Source organism: Lichenostomus cassidix, chromosome 28, assembly GCF_008360975.1.
Source record: "Lichenostomus cassidix isolate B80296 chromosome 28, HeHo_3.0, whole genome shotgun sequence".
NCBI lineage: Eukaryota > Metazoa > Chordata > Aves > Passeriformes > Meliphagidae > Lichenostomus > Lichenostomus cassidix.
In genome coordinates this window covers 2,029,560-2,046,639 of record NC_139508.1, presented here as the reverse complement: position 1 = coordinate 2,046,639, position 17,080 = coordinate 2,029,560, and the positions used below count along the sequence as shown (strand labels likewise).

At 54.4% G+C, this 17,080-nt stretch overlaps 2 protein-coding genes across 5 annotated transcripts; one reads left to right on the top strand and one right to left on the bottom strand.

Annotated features, from left to right (window-relative positions):
- Nucleotides 1–178: 178 nt before the first annotated feature.
- On the top strand, nucleotides 179–9,787 carry LOC146426137 (DNA-binding protein RFXANK-like). Of its 3 annotated transcripts, XM_085040889.1 has the most exons (10): nucleotides 179–300; nucleotides 2,218–2,397; nucleotides 3,146–3,211; nucleotides 4,507–4,587; nucleotides 6,000–6,065; nucleotides 6,966–7,066; nucleotides 7,434–7,559; nucleotides 8,301–8,367; nucleotides 8,482–8,562; nucleotides 9,480–9,787. In XM_085040889.1, exons 3-10 carry the CDS (start codon nucleotides 3,172–3,174, stop codon nucleotides 9,539–9,541), a joined length of 624 nt encoding a protein of 207 aa, XP_084897015.1. In that variant the 5' UTR covers nucleotides 179–300; nucleotides 2,218–2,397; nucleotides 3,146–3,171; the 3' UTR covers nucleotides 9,542–9,787. The 3 variants fall into 3 exon arrangements, with proteins under 3 accessions (XP_084897015.1, XP_084897016.1, XP_084897014.1); XM_085040890.1 differs by lacking the exon at nucleotides 2,218–2,397 and having other exon boundaries at nucleotides 202–300; XM_085040888.1 differs by lacking the exon at nucleotides 179–300 and having other exon boundaries at nucleotides 2,104–2,397.
- A 520-nt stretch (nucleotides 9,788–10,307) lies between these two features.
- NR2C2AP (nuclear receptor 2C2 associated protein) lies at nucleotides 10,308–12,581 on the bottom strand. Of its 2 annotated transcripts, XM_085040892.1 has the most exons (6): nucleotides 12,563–12,581; nucleotides 11,952–11,998; nucleotides 11,777–11,867; nucleotides 11,585–11,690; nucleotides 10,698–10,765; nucleotides 10,308–10,561 (listed from the first exon to the last, which is right to left on the bottom strand). In XM_085040892.1, exons 2-6 carry the CDS (start codon nucleotides 11,990–11,992, stop codon nucleotides 10,445–10,447), a joined length of 423 nt encoding a protein of 140 aa, XP_084897018.1. In that variant the 5' UTR covers nucleotides 11,993–11,998; nucleotides 12,563–12,581; the 3' UTR covers nucleotides 10,308–10,444. The 2 variants fall into 2 exon arrangements, with proteins under 2 accessions (XP_084897018.1, XP_084897017.1); XM_085040891.1 differs by lacking the exon at nucleotides 12,563–12,581 and having other exon boundaries at nucleotides 11,585–11,645; nucleotides 11,952–12,321.
- Nucleotides 12,582–17,080: the final 4,499 nt, after the last annotated feature.

The following is a 17,080-nucleotide window of genomic DNA, read 5'->3' as shown; positions in this document are numbered from 1 at the left end:
TCACCCGTGGGGACACTCGGTGCTGCCCGGTTTGGCTGTGCCCGGTTCGCCCCCGCTGCTCCGGGAGGGTCTGGGGGTGTCGCGGCCTTTGCCGGCTGTGACACTGAGGATCGCGACGTGTCCCCAGCGTGTCCCCAAGGCCAGGCGGTCCCTCTGCCACCCCGTCCCGTCCCCTGTGTCGCTTTAAGGCCACCTGAGCGGGGAGGTGGAGCTGGGCTGAGCCCTCCGAGCCCCCCGGGCCTTGCCGGGCCTTGCCGCAGGAACGGGAAGTACCGGGGCGGGAGCGGCGGGGAGGCCGCGGTGAGAGCGGGAACGGGAACGGGATAGGGAACGGGAACGGGAGCGGGATACGGGATACGGGATACGGGATACGGGAACGGGGACGGGGAACGGGATCTGGGAACGGGAGCGGGGAGCGGGGATCAGAATCTGGGATCGGGAACGGGACACGGGAACAGGAACGGAGATCAGAATCCGTGAACGGGAGCGGGGAGCGGGATAGGGAACGGGAGCTGGATCCGGGAACGGGATCCGGGATCGGGAACGGGATCCGGGATAGGGAACGGGATGCGGGAACGGGATCGAGGATCAGAATCTGGGAGCGGGGATCAGAATCTGGGATCGGGAACGGGATACGGGAACAGGAACGGAGATCAGAATCCGTGAACGGGAGCGGGGAGCGGGATAGGGAACGGGAGCGGGAACGGGAGCTGGATCCGGGAACGGGATCGGGGAGCGGGGATCAGAATCTGGGATCAGGAACGGGATATGGGAACGGGGAGCTGGATCCGGGATCGGGAACGGGAAGGGGGAGGAGGATCCGGTAACGGGGATCAGAATCCGGGATCGGGAACTGGATACGGGAACGGGGAGCAGGATCCCGGGATCGAGAACGGGATCGGGGCCCGGGGAGCGGAGATAGCGGTGAGGGGCTGGGGAGCAGCGGGGCAGTGCCGGGATGAGCCCGGAGGAGCTCCGGGAGGGGAAGTGTGGAGTGTGGGAAGTGCCGGGAATGGGATGGGAAGGGCGAGGGGACACCGGGAATGGGGATGGGGACAGAAGGGGACACCGGGAATGAGGATGGGGACAGAAGGGGACGCCGGGAATGGGGTGGGAAGGGCGAGGGGACACCGGGAATGGGGATGGGGACAGAAGGGGGACACCAAGAATAGGGATGGGGATGGCAAAGGGACACCAGGAATAGGGAGGGAAGGACAAGGGGACACCAGAAATAGGGATGGGGACAGAAGGGTGACACTGGGAATAGGGAGGGAAGGACGAGGGTACACCAGGAATAGGGATGGGGACAGAAGGGTGACTACGGGAACAGGGATGGGGAGGGCAAGGGGACACCGGGAATGGGGATGGGGACAGAAGGGGACACCAGGAATAGGGATGGGGACAGAAGGATGACACCGGGAATAGGGAGGGACGGACATGGGGACACCAGGAACAGGGATGGGGACAGAAGGTGACACCAGGAATAGGGATGGGAACAGAAGAGTGACATTGGGAATAGGGATGGGGAGGGCAAAGGGACACCAGGAATAGGGATGGGGACAGAAGGGGACACCAGGAATAGGGAGGGAAGGACGAGGGTACACCAGGAATAGGGATTGGGACAGAAGGGTGACACTGGGAATAGGGATGGGGACAGAAGGGGACACCAGGAATAGGGAGGGAAGGACAGGGGGACATCAGGAACAGGGATGGGGACAGAAGGGTGACCCCAGAAATAGGGATGGGGAGGGCAAAAGGGACACCAGGATTAGGGGTGGGGACAGAAGGGGACACCAGGAATAGGGATGAGGACAGAAGAGGGTCCCAGTAATAGGGATTAGGAGGGCAAAGGGACACCAGGAATGGGGAGGGAAGGACAAGGGGACACCAGGAACAGGGATGGGGACAGAAGGGTGACCACGGGAACAGGGATGGGGAGGGCAAAGGGACACCAGGAACAGGGATGGGGACAGAAGGGTGACCCCAGGAACAGGGATGGGGACAGAAGGGTGACACCAGGAATAGGGAGGAAAGGACAAGGGGACACCTGGAACAGGGATGGGGACAGAAAGGGACAGCAGGAACAGGGATGGGGACAGAAAGCGATCCCAGAAATAGGGATGAGGAGAACCCCAATTCCCCTGCACTTTGGGGACACAAATCCTCGGGCTCTGTCCCCCTGTCCCTGTTTGTCACCTCTTCCCAACCCATCCCCAGTTCCCCGGGAAGGTGAAGGAGCTCTCGGTGGTCTCGGGAAACCCCCTGGAATTGGGGGAAAAAAAGGGGAAAACGGGAAAAAAGCAGCGGAGGAGCTGGCGGCCACCAGGGCCACGGGGGACAGCGGGGTCACCTCGGCGTGTCCCCAGCAGGATGTGGCACTGCAGGAATGTGGGGACGGTGAGTCTGGGGACAGCCTGGGATGGGGGATCCTCCTGGGAATTGGGATTTCTGGGAGGATCTTCCTGGAAATTGGGATTTCTGGGATCTGGGATGGGGGATCCTCCTGGGAATTGGGATTTCTGGGATCTGGAAATTGGGATTTCTGGGATGGAGGATTCTCCTGGAAATTGGGATTTCTGGGTGGATCCATCTGGAGACTGGGATTTCTGGGATCTGGGTGGATCCTCCTGGAAATTGGGATTTCTGAGATTTCTGGGTGGATCCTCCTGGAAATTGGGATTTTTGGGATCTGGAAATTGGGATTTCTGGGATCATCCAGCCCAGGACAAACTGGGATCCTCCTGGGAATTGGGATTTCTGGGATTTCTGGGATGGAGGATTCTCCTGGAAATTGGGATTTCTGGGATCTGGGTGGAATCATCCAGCCCAGGACAATCTGGGTTCCTCCTGGAAATTGGGATTTCTGGGTGGATCCTTCTGGAAATTGGGATTTCTGGGATCTGGGATGGAGGATCCTTCTGGAAATTGGGATTTCTAGGATCTGGGATGGAGAATCCTCCTGGAAATTGGGATTTCTGGGATCTGGAAATTGGGATTTCTGGGATCTGGAAATTGGGATTTCTGGGATGGAGGATTCTCCTGGAAATTGGGATTTCTGGGATCTGGAAATTGGGATTTCTGGGATCTGGATGGCATCACCCAGCCCAGGACACCCCAAAAACTCCCCAAACTGCCTGGATTGCAGGTGGAGCTGAAACCCCACGGAATTCCATGGATTCCCAGAGCAGCTCGGAGCCTCCAGCCCTGGATGGTGAGTGTGTGATTCCCAGGATCTCTCATCCCAAAAAAAAACTGGGAAAGAGGTTTAAACTGTTCCCAGAATGTCACAAATCCCATTCCAACCCCAAAATTTGGTGTTCACTCCTCCTGCCAGCAGGGAGAGGTTGCTGGAATTGGAGATGAAAACTCATTTTTTCCTGGATTTTTCCCCAATTAAAGTGTAGATCACGGGTTGGGAATATTTTGGGATTTCTGGTAGGGATGGGAAATAGGGGGATGGAGTGGATTTGGGGCTGTGGTGCCAAATTTCTGCTGGAATTCTGATGGATTTGGTCCCTCCTGGGTTCCTCTCCAAACTGGGTTTTAAAACCCAAAATTGATGGGGAATAAACTGGAAATAAATAGAGAATGAACCCAAATTGATGGAGAATAAACTCAAAATAAATAGGGAATAAACCCAAAATTGATAGAGAATAAACTCAAAATAAATAGGGAATAAACCCCAAATTAATAGAAAATGAATCCAAAATTCTTAGAGAATAAACCTGAAATAAATAGAGAATAAACCCAAAATGAGTAGAGAATAAACCTTGAAATTAATAGAGAATAATCTCAAAATTCATAGAGATAAACCCAACATTCATAGAGAATAAACAAATAAATAACCCAAAATTAATAAAGAATAAATGCACAGAGAATAAACCCTGACATGAATAGAGAATTAACCCAAAATTAATAGAAGAAAACCCCAAAATTAATGGAGAATAAATAGAGAATAAACTCTGAAATGAATAGAGAATGAATCTGAAATTATTAGAGAATAACTCTGAAATTGAGAATAAATAATTGGAGAATAAACCGAAAATTAATAGGGAATTAATTAATACAAAATAAACCTGAAATTACTAGAGAATAACTAGAGAACAAATAACTAGAGAACAAACCCAAAATTAACAGAGAATAAATCCTGAAATTAATGAGAATAAATCCAAAATCAATAGAAAAAAACCCCAAAATTAATAGGGAATTAATTAATACAAAATAAACCTGAAATTACTAGAGAGTTAGTAGAGAATAAATAACTAGAAAATAAATAACTAGAGATTAAATAACTAGAGAATAAACAACTAAAGAACAAACCCAAAATTAACAGAAAATAACTCCTGAAATTAATGAGAATAAATCCAAAATCAACGGAGAATAAAGAACCAAATTAATACCAAACCCCAAATAAACCCCAAATAAAACCCCAAATCCATCCCAACCCCCAAATTAACCCAGAACCACCTCCAATTAACAGAAAATAACTAATTATCCTCCCTCCAGGTTTCCCCCTGAAGCATTCCAACACGCTGACCAACAGACAGCGCGGCAATGAGGTCTCAGCTCTGCCAGCCACGCTGGACAGTGAGTGCCACCAGTGTCCCCAGGGGCTGTGGGGACACAGGACACTTCTGGGGACAACTGCCACCTCCCCTAGATTGGCAGATGGTGGGGGAGATGAAATAGGAAAGAGTTAGAAATATGATTGCCTGGCAAAAGATGCTGAGAATATGGGAAATATAGGGGAAATTGAGGTGAAGAGAAGCTGAGAATATGGAAAATATGAGGGAAATTGAAGACAAGCTGAAAATATGGAAAGTATAAGGGAAATTGGGATGAAGAGATGCTGAGAATATGGAAAATGTAAGGGAAATTAAAAACAAGCTGAGAATATGGAAAATGTAAGGGAAATTGAGATTAAGACAAGCTGAGAATATGGAAAATATCAGGGAGATTGGGATGAACACAAGCTGAGAATCTGGAAAATATAAGGGAAATTGAGGTGAAGAGAAGCTGAGAATATGGAAAATGTAAGGGAAATTAAAAACAAGCTGAGAATATGGAAAATATAAGGGAAATTGGGATGAAGACAAGCTGAGAATATGGGAAATATAAGGGAAATTGGGATGAAGAGAAGCTGAGAATATGGGAAATGTAAGGGAAATTAAAGACAAGCTGAGAATATGGAAAATGTGAGGGAAATTGGGATGAAGAGAAGCTGAGAATATGGAAAATATAAGGGAAATTGGGATGAAGACAATCTCTGAGTTACTGAACAACTAGAAAACAATGAAGGTGATCCCCTCTGGGTGGAACAATCCCCTCTGGATGGAACAATCCCCTCGGGATGGAACAATCCCCTCGGGATGGAGACAGCTCCAAGGGTCACAGCAGACCCTGCCTGCAGTTTTTAGGATTTAAAATATAACTCTGTATGATAATGGGATGATTCTTGTAGGTTTTGTGTAAATGCTGTGGTGTTTGTAGCTTGTTCTGGATTGGTTAATGAGAATTAGAATATTCAACACAGAAGATGATTTATTGTATTGTAAACAGCAAAAAGATATTTCTTTTTCTCTCTCTCTCTCGCTTCTCTGCCCTGCTCTGAGCTGTTTGGCACCCCTGGCAGCTCTCCTGCACCCACCCATGGGGTTTATTTATTTATTTCACAATAAATCCCAATAAATTTATTGTGAAATTAATCCCCATGCTCTAAAACCTGACTGCAGAGATCTCTTGTCTCCATCCATCCTCATCACCAAACCCCACAGAATTCAATCCCACAGCTACTCTGGCAGCCCTGGCAGGTTTCTCACACCCACCCATGGGGTTTATTTATTTATTTCACAATAACCTCATGATCTAAACCTGATTTCAGAGATCTCTCATCTCTGTCCTGACCATCCCAAACCCACAAACAGCCCCTCCAATCTTACAGATTCAAATCTTACAGGCAGGGAATCTTTTTCCCTGATTTTTTCTCCCTCTGTTCTCAGCACTGTCCATCCATCAGCTCGCTGCTCAAGGGGAGCTCGTCCAGCTGAAGGAGCACCTGAGGAAAGGTTGGTGGCTCTTTGTTGTCCCTGACAGGACCTGCCAGGTCCTGTCTGGTTGTTTGACAGACTCAGCTTGGTTTGTGCTTAGAGGTAAAATGGGTGAAGTGGGAAAAATCCTCAAAAATCAGTCGTTAAACTGCTAAAATTGGGAAAATTCTCAAAAATCATTCGTTAAACCACTACAGTTGGGAAAATTCTCACAAATCGTTCATTAAACCATTACAATTGGTTTTTTTGTCCCTGCCAGGACCTGCCAGGTCTTGTCTGATGGCTTCACAGTCTCAGCTTGGTTTGTGCTCAGAGATAAAATGGGTGAAGTGGGAAAAATCCTCAAAAATCAGTTGTTAAACTGCTAAAATTGGGAAAAATCGTAACAAATCAGTCATTACAGCATTAAAACTGTTAAATTGTTTTCCGTTAAAATTGGGAAAAATCTTAAAGATCATTCATTGAACTGCTAAAATTGGAAGAATCCTCAAAAATTATTCATCATACCATTAAAATTGGAGAAATCCTCAAAAATCATTTGTTAAACCCTTAAAACTGGAAAAATCCTCACAAATCATTTGTTAAACCATTAAAACTGGAAAAAAATCCTCCAAAACCATTTGTTAAACCACTAAAATTGGAAAAAATCCTCCAAAACCATTCGTTAAACCACTAAAATTGGAAAAAATCCTCCAAAACCATTCGTTAGACCACTAAAATTGGAAAAAATCCTCCAAAACCATTCGTTAAACCACCAAAATTGGAAAAAATCCTCCAAAACCATTCATTAGACCACCAAAATTGGAAAAAATCCTCACAAGCCATTAATTCCACCCATCCACCCGTTGGTTTTGCAGCCCTTACTGGTTTCACTGGGAGCACTGGGAGGCTCACCCTGGCTGTTTTCACCTCCCCCAGGTGAGAATTTGGTGAACAAACCTGACGAGAGAGGCTTCACCCCCCTGATCTGGGCTGCGGCTTTCGGGGAGATCGAGACCGTGCGGCACCTCCTGGAGTGGGTGAGGCTGGGGGACCCTCCTCTGTCACCTCCCTGTCCCCAGTCCCTGCTGTGTCACCTCCCTGTCCCAAATTCTTGTGTCCCCAACCCCTCCTCTGTCACCTCCCTGTCCCCAGTCCCTGCTGTGTCACCTCCCTGTCCCAAATTCTTGTGTCCCCAACCCCTCCTCTGTCACCTCCCTGTCCCCAGTCCCTGCTGTGTCACCTCCCTGTCCCCAGTCCCTGCTGTATTACCTCCCTGTCCCCAGTCCCTGCTGTATCACCTCCATCCCCAGTCCCTGCTGTGTCACCTCCCTGTCCCCAATCCCTGCTGTGTCACCTCCATCCCCAATCCCTGCTGTGTCACCTCCCTGTCCCCGCTGTCCCCAGGGCGCAGATCCCCACGCGCTGGCCAAGGAGCGGGAGAGCGCGCTGGCCCTGGCCAGCATGGGTGGCTACACGGACATTGTCACCCTGCTGCTGGACAGGGACGTGGACATCAACACCTACGACTGGGTGAGTGCCACCAGCATGGCCAGGGACACCAGGGACAGTTCGGACACAGGGGACAGCGGGGACATTGGGGGATACTGTGGACAGCAGGGACAGTGGGGACATTGGGGACATCTGGGATAGCAGGGACAGTGGGGACACGGGGGACATTGGAGGATACCAGAGACATCGGGGACAGTAGGACATTGGGGACACTGGGGACACACCTGGAATGGGATCCCAATGAGATCCAGACTGGAGCTGGGAGAGGGTGGAAGGACATCCCAGTGACATCCAGACTGGATCTGGAGAGGGTGGAAATAGATCCCAGTGAGTTCCAGACTGCAGTTGGAGAGGATGGAATTTGGATCCTAGTGAGAACCAGACTGGAGCTGGGAAGGGCTGGAAAGGGATCCCAGTGGGTCCCAGCTTGGATCTGGGAAATGGCAGAAGGGAGATCCCAACCCAGAACTGGGAGAGGGCAGAAGGAAGTCCCAGTGGATCCCAGACTGGAGCTGGGAGAGGATGGAATTTGGATCCCAGTGAGATCCAACCTGGAGCTGAGAGAGGGTGGAAGGACATCCCAGTGGATCCCAACCCAGAACCCTGGGAGAGGGTGGAATTGGGATCCCAGTGACATCCAGACTGGATCTGGAGAGGGTGGACAGGGATCCCAGCAGGTCAGGAACCTCCTGAAGGACACCAAGGACAAGCAGGATCTGTAGGATCTCAGGAACAACTTCTCCCTCCTTCCCCACCCCACAGAACGGAGGAACCCCCCTGCTCTACGCTGTGCGCGGCAACCACGTCAAGTGCGTGGAGACCCTCCTGGGTAAGGCAAAATCATGGAATTTCTGCTTCCCTGCCTCTGGAATGAAGCCTGACCCACCTGGGGTGGCTTTTGGGGTCCTTTGTCCCCATTCCAGCCCTGTTTTGCTGTCCCCAGCTCGCGGTGCTGACCTGACAGAGGAGGCGGATTCGGGATATACCCCCATGGACCTGGCGGTGGCCTTGGGACACAAGAAAGGTGATTGTCCCCTTCCTGGGGAGATTCCTGGCAATTCCCTGCTCAGGGGTTTTCTGTGATCTTCTAGCAAAGAGTTCGATCTGGAGAAATTCCAAGTTTTGTTTTCCGACTGGAGCTGGGATAAGGCTGGGCCTGAGGAGGTGGGGAGAGGCCTGTGGAGAACAGAGGGGTTTTCCCTCCAAAAATAGGGATTCTTCTCTCAGAAAATGGGGTTTTCCCTCAGAAAATGGGGTTTTTCCTCAGAAAATGGGGGGGTTTGCCCTCAGAAAACAGGCGGTTGTCAGAAAGCAGGGATTTTTCCCTCAGGAAGTGGGGATTTTCTCCTCAGAAAGCACAGATTTTTCGCTCAGAAAACTGAGGGTTTTCCCTCAAAAAATAGGGATTTTTTCCCCTCAGAAAATGGGGGGTTTTCCCTCAGAAAACAGTGGGTTTCTCCTCAGAAAGCAGGGATTTTTCCCTCAGAAAATAGAGGTTTTCCCTCAGAAAGCAGGGATTTTTCCCTGCAGAAAACACCAATTTTTCCCTCAGGAAAGAGGGGTTTTTCCCTCAGAAAATGGGTATTTTCTCTGAGAAAAACAGGTTTTTTTCCCTCAGAAACCAGTGGTTTTTACCTCAGAAAGCAAGGATTTTTTTCCTTCAGAAAACTAGGGTTTTTTTCCCTGAGAAAAACAGGATTTTTCCCTCAGAAAAGAGGGCGTTTTCCCTCAGAAAATGAGGATTTTCTCCTCAGAAAACAGGGATTTTTCACTCAGAAAACAGGGATTTTTTTCTCTCAGAAAACAAGGGGTTTTTCCCTCAGAAAATGGAGATTTTTTTCCCTCGGAAAACAGGGATTTTCCCTCAGAAAACACGAGGAAAACACTAACCAGGTCCTTCCCAGAGCATCTTCCCCAATTCCACTCCCCTCCCTACCTCAGTCCAACAGGTCATCGAGAATCACATCCTGAAGCTGTTCCAGAAAAAGAGGAAGAAGGAATGAAGCACCTCCAGCTTTTCCTGGAATCACCACGACCTCATCCCAGCCGGAAGATTATATTCCAGGCAAGGAGGAATCCAGAAATTTCTGCCCTCCATGGATCTTTCTAGGCCTTTCTAGGCCTCAGTGCCTCAGATCAGGGACAGAATTCCTCAGGGCAGCAACATTCCAGCCCGGTTTGGGTTCTGCTGCTCCGTGTTTTCCATTGGGAGTGAATTCTGATCGGAATTAAACTCGGGAGCAGCTTTGTCTGCTGCCTCAGCCCGTCCTGATCCCAGTTTTTGGGGAATGAGAATAAATGAGAATAAATGGGAAACTGGGCCGAAATCCCTCCTGGTCATCCTGTCTAAATCCCTTTGGAATTCCAGTCTAAATCCCTGGAATTCCTGTGTAAAATCCCTTTGGAATTCCTGTCTAATTCCCTGGAATTCCTGTGTAAAATCACTTCGGAATTCCTGTGTAAAATCCCTTTGGAATTCCTGTGTAAAATCCCTTTGGAATTCCTGTGTAAAATCCCTTTGGAAAGGGAAGCTCCCACAAAGCTACCACAGCCAGGGAAAAACCCTGGATTTTCAGGGAAAAATCCTGTAGGATCCTGTTGGCCAGGAACGAGTTGCTCCCATCCCAAGTTGGGACACAAAAAAGGGTTCAGGGGTGGCCAAGAAGGAGGGGACACTTTTCCCATGTCCTGCTGAATTCCAAAACCCCAAGGGCTCATTCCCAGGGATTCCACATGCCCAAGGAGCAGCTGGAAAAATCAGAAACATCATTTATTTATTTCCATTTATTTCTCTCCATCCCATTCCACACCCACGTCCCACCACGGGCTCCCAAATCCTGCATGGAGATCCCTTTCCCTGTGTCCCTGTGGCACCCCAGGGTGTCCCCACAGTGTCCCCCAGTGTCCTACAGCCGCTCCCCCAGCACCCCCAGGTGATAAACCACGATCCTCCCGAAGAAATCCGTGCTGCTACCGAAGGTGATCCTCAGCTTATCCAGCACCGTCTCCTCCACCTGGAATCTGTGCATTCCAGTGAAGGAATAATGCAGGGATTGGGATGCCAGAGCCACCCCGAGGTGGTTGCTGAGCAGCTCAGACAATGGAAAAATTCCCCAAAAATCCCCTAAATCCACCCCCCGTCATCCTGGGAAAGGATATTTGCATGGCATGGCTGTCCTGGGGGTACAGCTCGGATATTTTCACCAGTTCCTCACCCGTTCTGCAGCCTGGGGAGGCGGAGGGGAGAGGCTCAGGTACTGCAGGAGCCTCCAGGTGTTGTCCCAAAATTTTCCCTGGTTCCCAGCAGCACCCAGAGGCTCCTTATTCCCCCACAGAGCTGCTCCAGGTGTTATCCAAAATATTTCCTGGTTCCCAACAGCACCCAGTGACTCCCAGCTCCTCTTTATTCACCCACAAAGCTGCTCCAGGTGTTGTCCCAAAATTTTCTGTGGTTCCCAACAGCACCCAGTGACTCCCAGTTACTCTTTATTCACCCACAGAGCTTCTCCAGATGTTGTCCCAAAATTTTTTGTGGCTCCCAGCAGCAGACAGAGGCTCCCAGCTCCTTCTTATTCACCCACAGATCTGTTCCAGGTGTTGTCCCAAAATTTTCCCTGGTTCCCATTAGCACCCAGAGCCTCCCAGCTCCTTACTCCCCACAGAGCTGCTCCAGGTGTTGTCCCAAAATTTTCCCTGGTTCCCAACAGCACCCAGAGGCTCCAAGCAGCTCCTTATTCACTCACACAGCTGCTCCAGGTGTTGTCCCAAAATTTTCCATGGTTCCCAACAGCACCCAGAGGCTCCTAGCTTCTTATTCCCCCACAGAGCTGCTCCAGTTGTTGTCCCAAAATTTTCCCTGGTTCCCAGCAGCACCCAGTGACTCCCAGCTGCTCTTTATTCCCCCACAGATCTGCTCCAGGTGCTCCTCAATCCCTCCCAGGCTTTGGGAATTTCTGATCAATCCCTCCCCGCCTCCCTGTCCCACCTGCGGGGTGCAGCTGTGGGTAAACTGAGGCACGGAGCTCCCCAATCCCAACCACGCTCACCTTCCAGCGTGCACAGCCGGCTGGAAAATCCCCCCTGGAACTGGAGGTGGAGCTGCGAGACCTTGACGGGGCGAGGGAAATCCAGGGTGACCCACTGGGATGTGCCCTGGGAGGGGACAGGAGTGACACCGGGGGGAAAAGGGGGGATCACAGCTGTGACAGTGTCCCCTGTCCCTGTCGCTGTCCCCACACCTGATCGGAATTCCAACAGGTCTCCTCGCTGCCATCAAAGAGGTGTTGCTTCCCGAATTGTTTCACATCCCGGTTCAGCACGGAGCTCACCCTGCAGGGGACACGGGCCATTGTCCCCGGGGGCCTGGCAGGGCCGGGGGACAGCAGGGGACAGCGGGGGACAGCCGGGACTCACCGCGTGGCCGTGGCGGCGCAGACCAGGGGCTCCAGGGGCATCGCTGCCTGCGGGGACAGCCGGGAGGGAATGGGGACAGCTGGACAGCACTGGGGACACCCGAAACGGTGTTGGGGACACGGGAAACGGAACTGGGGACACCTGGAGGGAATGGGGACACCTGGACAGCATTGGGGACACCTGGACAGCATTGGGGACACCCGAAACAGTGTTGGGGACACCAGGGCAGGAGTGGAGACCCTTGGATTTTACTGGGGACAGCCGAGCATCACTGGGGACACCTGGACAGCACTGGGGACACCTAAGACAGTGCTGGGGACACACCCAAAACGGAACTGGGGACATCCGGCGGGAATGGAGACACTGGGATTTTACTGGGGACACCCAAAACAGTGCTGGGGACACACGCGACACAGAACTGGGGACATCCGGGCGGGAAGGGAGACACTCGGATGGTACTGGGGACAGCCGCGCAGCACTAGCGACACTCTGGCAGCATTGGGGACCCTCGGACAGCCCTGGGGACCCCCGGCAGCACCGGCTCGCCCCTAGGGCTGCTCCCCTGTCCCCTCCCTGTCCCCTCCCGGTCCCGCCAGCCGCCCCGCACTCACCGCCCGCCGCAGGAAGAGGCGGAGCCGCCGCCCCGTTCCCGGTGTCCGGTACCGCCCCCGGCGCCGCGGGGACCGCGGGATGGCAGCTCCGTGTCCCCCCTGCGCCACTCGGGACCCCTCGGTGTCCCCCCAGCCCCGCCGTCCCCTCTTCCCCCGTGTTCGCCCCGCTGCAAGCGCCTCGCCCCGGTACCGACCCCGGTACCGACCCCACTCCCCGTCCCCGCCTGTCCTGGGGGTCGGGGGGATCTCCCCGCTCCTTTCCCGGTGTTGGGGGATCCCGGCGGGCCGGGCGGGGGGCTCGGGGGGCGTGGGGACCCTCCTGGGGCAGGTGGCACTGGGGGAGCTCGGCAGGGGACAGGCGAGAGGGAGAGGGCGGGAGGGCGCGGTGGGAGGAATGCCGGCATCCCTGAATGCCTGCAGATCCCTGAGTTCCTGCAGATCCCTGAATTTCTGCAGATCCCTAAATTCCTGCAGATCCCTGCGTCCCTGAATCCCTGCAGATCACTGAATCCCTGCAGATCCCTGAATCCCTGCAGATCCCTGCATCCCTGAATGCCTGCAGATCCCTGAATTTCTGCAGATCTCTAAATTCCTGCAGATCCCTGCATCCCTGCAGATCCCTGCATCCCTGAATTCCTGCAGATCCCTGAGTTCCTGCAGATCCCTGAATTTCTGCAGATCACTGAATCCCTGCAGATCCCTGAATTCCTGCAGATCCCTAAATTCCTGCAGATCCCTGCATCCCTGAATCCCTGCAGGTCACTGAATTCCTGCAGATCCCTGAATTCCTGCAGATCCCTGCATCCCTGCGTCCCTGCAGATCACTGAATTCCTGCAGATCCCTGAATTCCTGCAGATCCCTGCATCCCTGAATCCCTGCATCCCTGAATTCTTGCAGATCCCTGCAGATCACTGCATCCCTGCATTCCTGCAGATCCCTGCAGATCCCTGAATTCCTGCAGATCCCTGCAGATCCCTGAATCCATGCAGATCCTTGAATTCCTGCAGATCACTGCATCCCTGAATCCATGCAGATCCCCGAATCCTGCATCTCCCTGAATCCCTGAAACCCTGCAGATCCCCGCATGCCTGAATTCGTGCAGATCCCTGCATCTCTGCATCCCTGCAGATGACTGCATCCCTGCATATCCCTGAATTCCTGCATCCCTTTATCCCTGCATATCCCTGCATCCCCAAAACCCTGAATCTCTGCATCTCTGCATATCCCTGTATCCCGGCATCCCTGAATCCTGAATCCCTGCCAATCCCTGCATTCCTGAAACCCTGCACATGTCTGCATACCCCTGCATCCCTAAATTCCCTGCAAATCCCTGCAGATCCCCGAATCCTTACACGGCCCAGCAATCCTGCACCTCCCTGCTCATCCCTGCATCCCTGCATTCCTGTATCCCTTCATCCCTGCTCATCCCTTCATCCCTTCATCCCTGCATCCCTGCTCATCCTAACATCCCTGCATGGCTCAGTATCCCTGAATCCCTGCTCATCCCTGCATTCCCGTATCCCCTCATCCCTGCACCTCCCTGCTCATCCCTGCATCCCTGCATTCCTGTATGCCTTCATCCCTGCACATCCCTGCATCCCTGCTCATCCCTGCATGCCTGCATGGCTCAGCATCCCTGAATCCCTGCTCATCCCTGAATCCCTGCATTCCCGTATCCCTTCATCCCTGCTCATCCTAACATCCCTGCATAGCTCAGCATCCCTGAATCCCTGCTCATCACTGCATTCTGGTATCCCTTCATCCCTGCTCATCCCTGCATTCTTGCATTCCTTCATCCCTGCACCTCCCTGCTCATCCCTGCATCCCTGCGTTCCTTCATCCCTGCTCCTCCCTGCATCCCTGCATTCCTGTATCCCTGCATTCCTTCGTCCCTGCTCATCCCTGCATTCCTTCGTCCCTGCTCATCCCTGCATTCCCCTATTCCTTCATCCCTGCTCATCCCTGCATTCCTGTATCCCTTCATCCCTGCATGGCTCAGCATCACTGCATCCCTGCTCATCCCTGCATTCCTGTATCCCTTCATCCCTGCATGGCTCAGCATCACTGCATCCCTGCTCATCCCTGCATTCCTGTATCCCTTCATCCCTGCATGGCTCAGCATCGCTGCATCCCTGCTCATCCCTGCATCCCTGCATCCCTGCTCATCCCTGCACCTCCCTTCACCCCTGCATTCCTGCTCGCCCCAGCCTCCCTTCCCAGCCCAGCCCCCGGTTCTGCCGCCCCGCCGAGCTCCCGGTGCCGGCTGAGTCACCTCGGCTCAATCACCGGCAAAAATAAACCCCGGCGAGAGCTGCGAAGCCGCCCCGTCACCTCCCCCGTCCCTGTCCCCATCCCTGTCACCGCCCCGGGGCTCGGCCGCTGTCACACACATGTCACACGCGTGTGCGCACACCCGCGGGGACACGCGACGCAGCCGCACGCGCCTGACGGGCTCTGCCTTCCTCCTCCTCCTCCTCCCTCCCCTCCTTCCCCCGGCTGAGTTTCGCCTGAGAAATTGGGTCAAAAACCGCAGGAGCCTCATTTGCCCCTGGGCTAATTGCGCGTCTGGGGACAGAGCTGCCACTTCTGCCACCGCCGTGCGCGTCACCTCCCGCACGCGCCTGGCGACAGCGTCCTCCCTGCTCATCGCGGTGACCCTCGAACCGTCCAGTGCTGGGAACCGGGAGGATCCCGGTGACCCCCGACATGTCCAGTGCTGGGAACCGGGAGGATCCCAGTGACCTCTACCTGTCCAGTGCTGGGGAACTGGGAGGATCCCAGTGACCCCTGACCCCTCTGATCACTGGGAACCGGGAGGATCCCAGTGACCCCTGACCTGTCCAGTGCTGGGAACCGGGAGGATCCCAGTGACCCCTGATGGCTCCGGTTACTGGGAACCGGGAGGATCCCAGTGACCCCCGACCCCTCCGATCACCGGGAACTGGGAGGACCCCGATGCCCCCAGACCCCCCAACACTGGCGAACCAGGAGGCAACCCCCCAACCCCACGATCTTCACTCTCAACACCCTCCCGGCTGTCGAGGAACGCGGCCGAGCCGTGCCGCTAGCCGCTCTGGCTGCTCTCCCGGCCGCCATCCAGCCCGGCGCTCCGCCGCGCCCCGGGGAGGCTTTTCCATCGCATCCAGGAGCCGCCGGCCAGCCCGATGCCAAGGCCGATGCCAAGGCCGGCTCGGGCACGGCTCCAGCACCCCCGCTCGCAGCGGGCCCGGGCTGCCGGCGGCGCAGGAAGCGAGCGCCCGGTGCCTTTTGTGCGGCCGGGGTCTGCCGAGCAACGCCGGCCGGCGCTTCCGAAGAAAGAGCGGGTGTTGTGCCCTTCCCCATTAATTACTTGTGCCGATTGATTTCCACTTCCGTGTAAAGCCCCGGGGATCGCCGGGGGATGCGGAATTCAGCGCGCACCGGCACAGGGCTCTGCCTGTTCTCCGCGCTTTTAGTATTTATCCAAAATTCCCCCAGCGGGTGCCGCGGGGGGGTTTGGGAAGGGAAGGGCAGGGCTTGGCGCAGCCAGATGTCGTTTGTAATTCATGCAAAGTGACAATGTGGTGGCATCTCGGCGCTGGCGAGGATGTGGCTGTGGGTGCGTCGCGCTGGAAGGGGATGTGTAAAGGATATAATTATAATTAATTAATCATAACGGCGGTTTGAAGGCCCGAACTGGCGTTTGGTGCCACGCGGTGAGGTCAGCGGGCTTGCCGCGGTGGCGGTGTCCTCCCCGACGGTGTCACCTCTCCCTCCAGGACGTGTGACAGCGCTGGGAGCAGGTGTGAGGGTGGCATGTGCCGTTAATGAGCTTGGCTTCGCGAGCGGGAGATGCTGCTCGGTGTCCCCGCGCGGGACAATTAGCACCTCGGCTAATGAGCCAGCGCGGCGTGCTGCCAGCCCCGCTGCTGTTGTCGCCGGAGCCACAGCGGGGCTGGTCGGGCCTGGTGTCCCCCGTGTCCCCCGTGTCCCCCGTGTCCCCCGTGTCCCCCGTGTCCCCCGTGTCCCGTGCCAGCCTGGCCTCCCGCTCGCCCAAAATCACCCACAGGGATGAGCTGGTGGCATCGCCACCGCGGAGGTCGCCAAGGAGGCTCCCGTGTCCCCACCTTGTCCCCACGGTGTCCCAGGTGCGGGCTGGCCGCTGCCCGAGGGACAAGGAGCGGGTCCGGCTGCCGGAAGGGGGATGGGAAGGAGGCAGTTGCCATGGAAACAGCAAATAAAATCAATGCCTGCCGCCGGTGGGCTCGGAGGGAAGTCGGGCCTGGCCAGGGCAGCACCGCCACAGCCCCGGGGGACACCGGGGACACCGGCCGGGACCCTCCTGTGCCCTCGCTGTCGGGATGAGGGGACAGGGACAGCATGGATTCCATCCTCCTGTGTCCCCCCTGTCCCCTCCAGAGCCCTGGCTGAGCTGTCCAGCCCAACCTCAGCCCAGCCAGGCCAGGCAGAGCCGCCGGTTGTCCCCAACCGCTGTCCCGCCTGTCCGTCCGTGCCGTGCCGGTGCCCCGAGCGCTGTC

Bases quoted from the DNA above. Each gene is read 5' to 3' on its own strand.
- LOC146426137 (XM_085040888.1), top strand. From the start codon at position 2,121: ATGAGGAGAACCCCAATTCCCCTGCACTTTGGGGACACAAATCCTCGG. The intron at 4,588-5,999 runs GTGAGTGCCACC...CTCTGTTCTCAG, and splicing joins TCTGCCAGCCACGCTGGACA to CACTGTCCATCCATCAGCTC. The intron at 7,067-7,433 runs GTGAGGCTGGGG...CGCTGTCCCCAG, and splicing joins TGCGGCACCTCCTGGAGTGG to GGCGCAGATCCCCACGCGCT.
- NR2C2AP (XM_085040891.1), bottom strand. From the start codon at position 12,142: ATGCTGTCCAGGTGTCCCCAATGCTGTCCAGGTGTCCCCATTCCCTCC. The intron at 11,646-11,776 runs GTGTGGGGACAG...CGCCCCGTCAAG, and splicing joins CCTGTTGGAATTCCGATCAG to GTCTCGCAGCTCCACCTCCA. The intron at 10,766-11,584 runs GTGAGCGTGGTT...CCGCCTCCCCAG, and splicing joins CCGGCTGTGCACGCTGGAAG to GCTGCAGAACGGGTGAGGAA.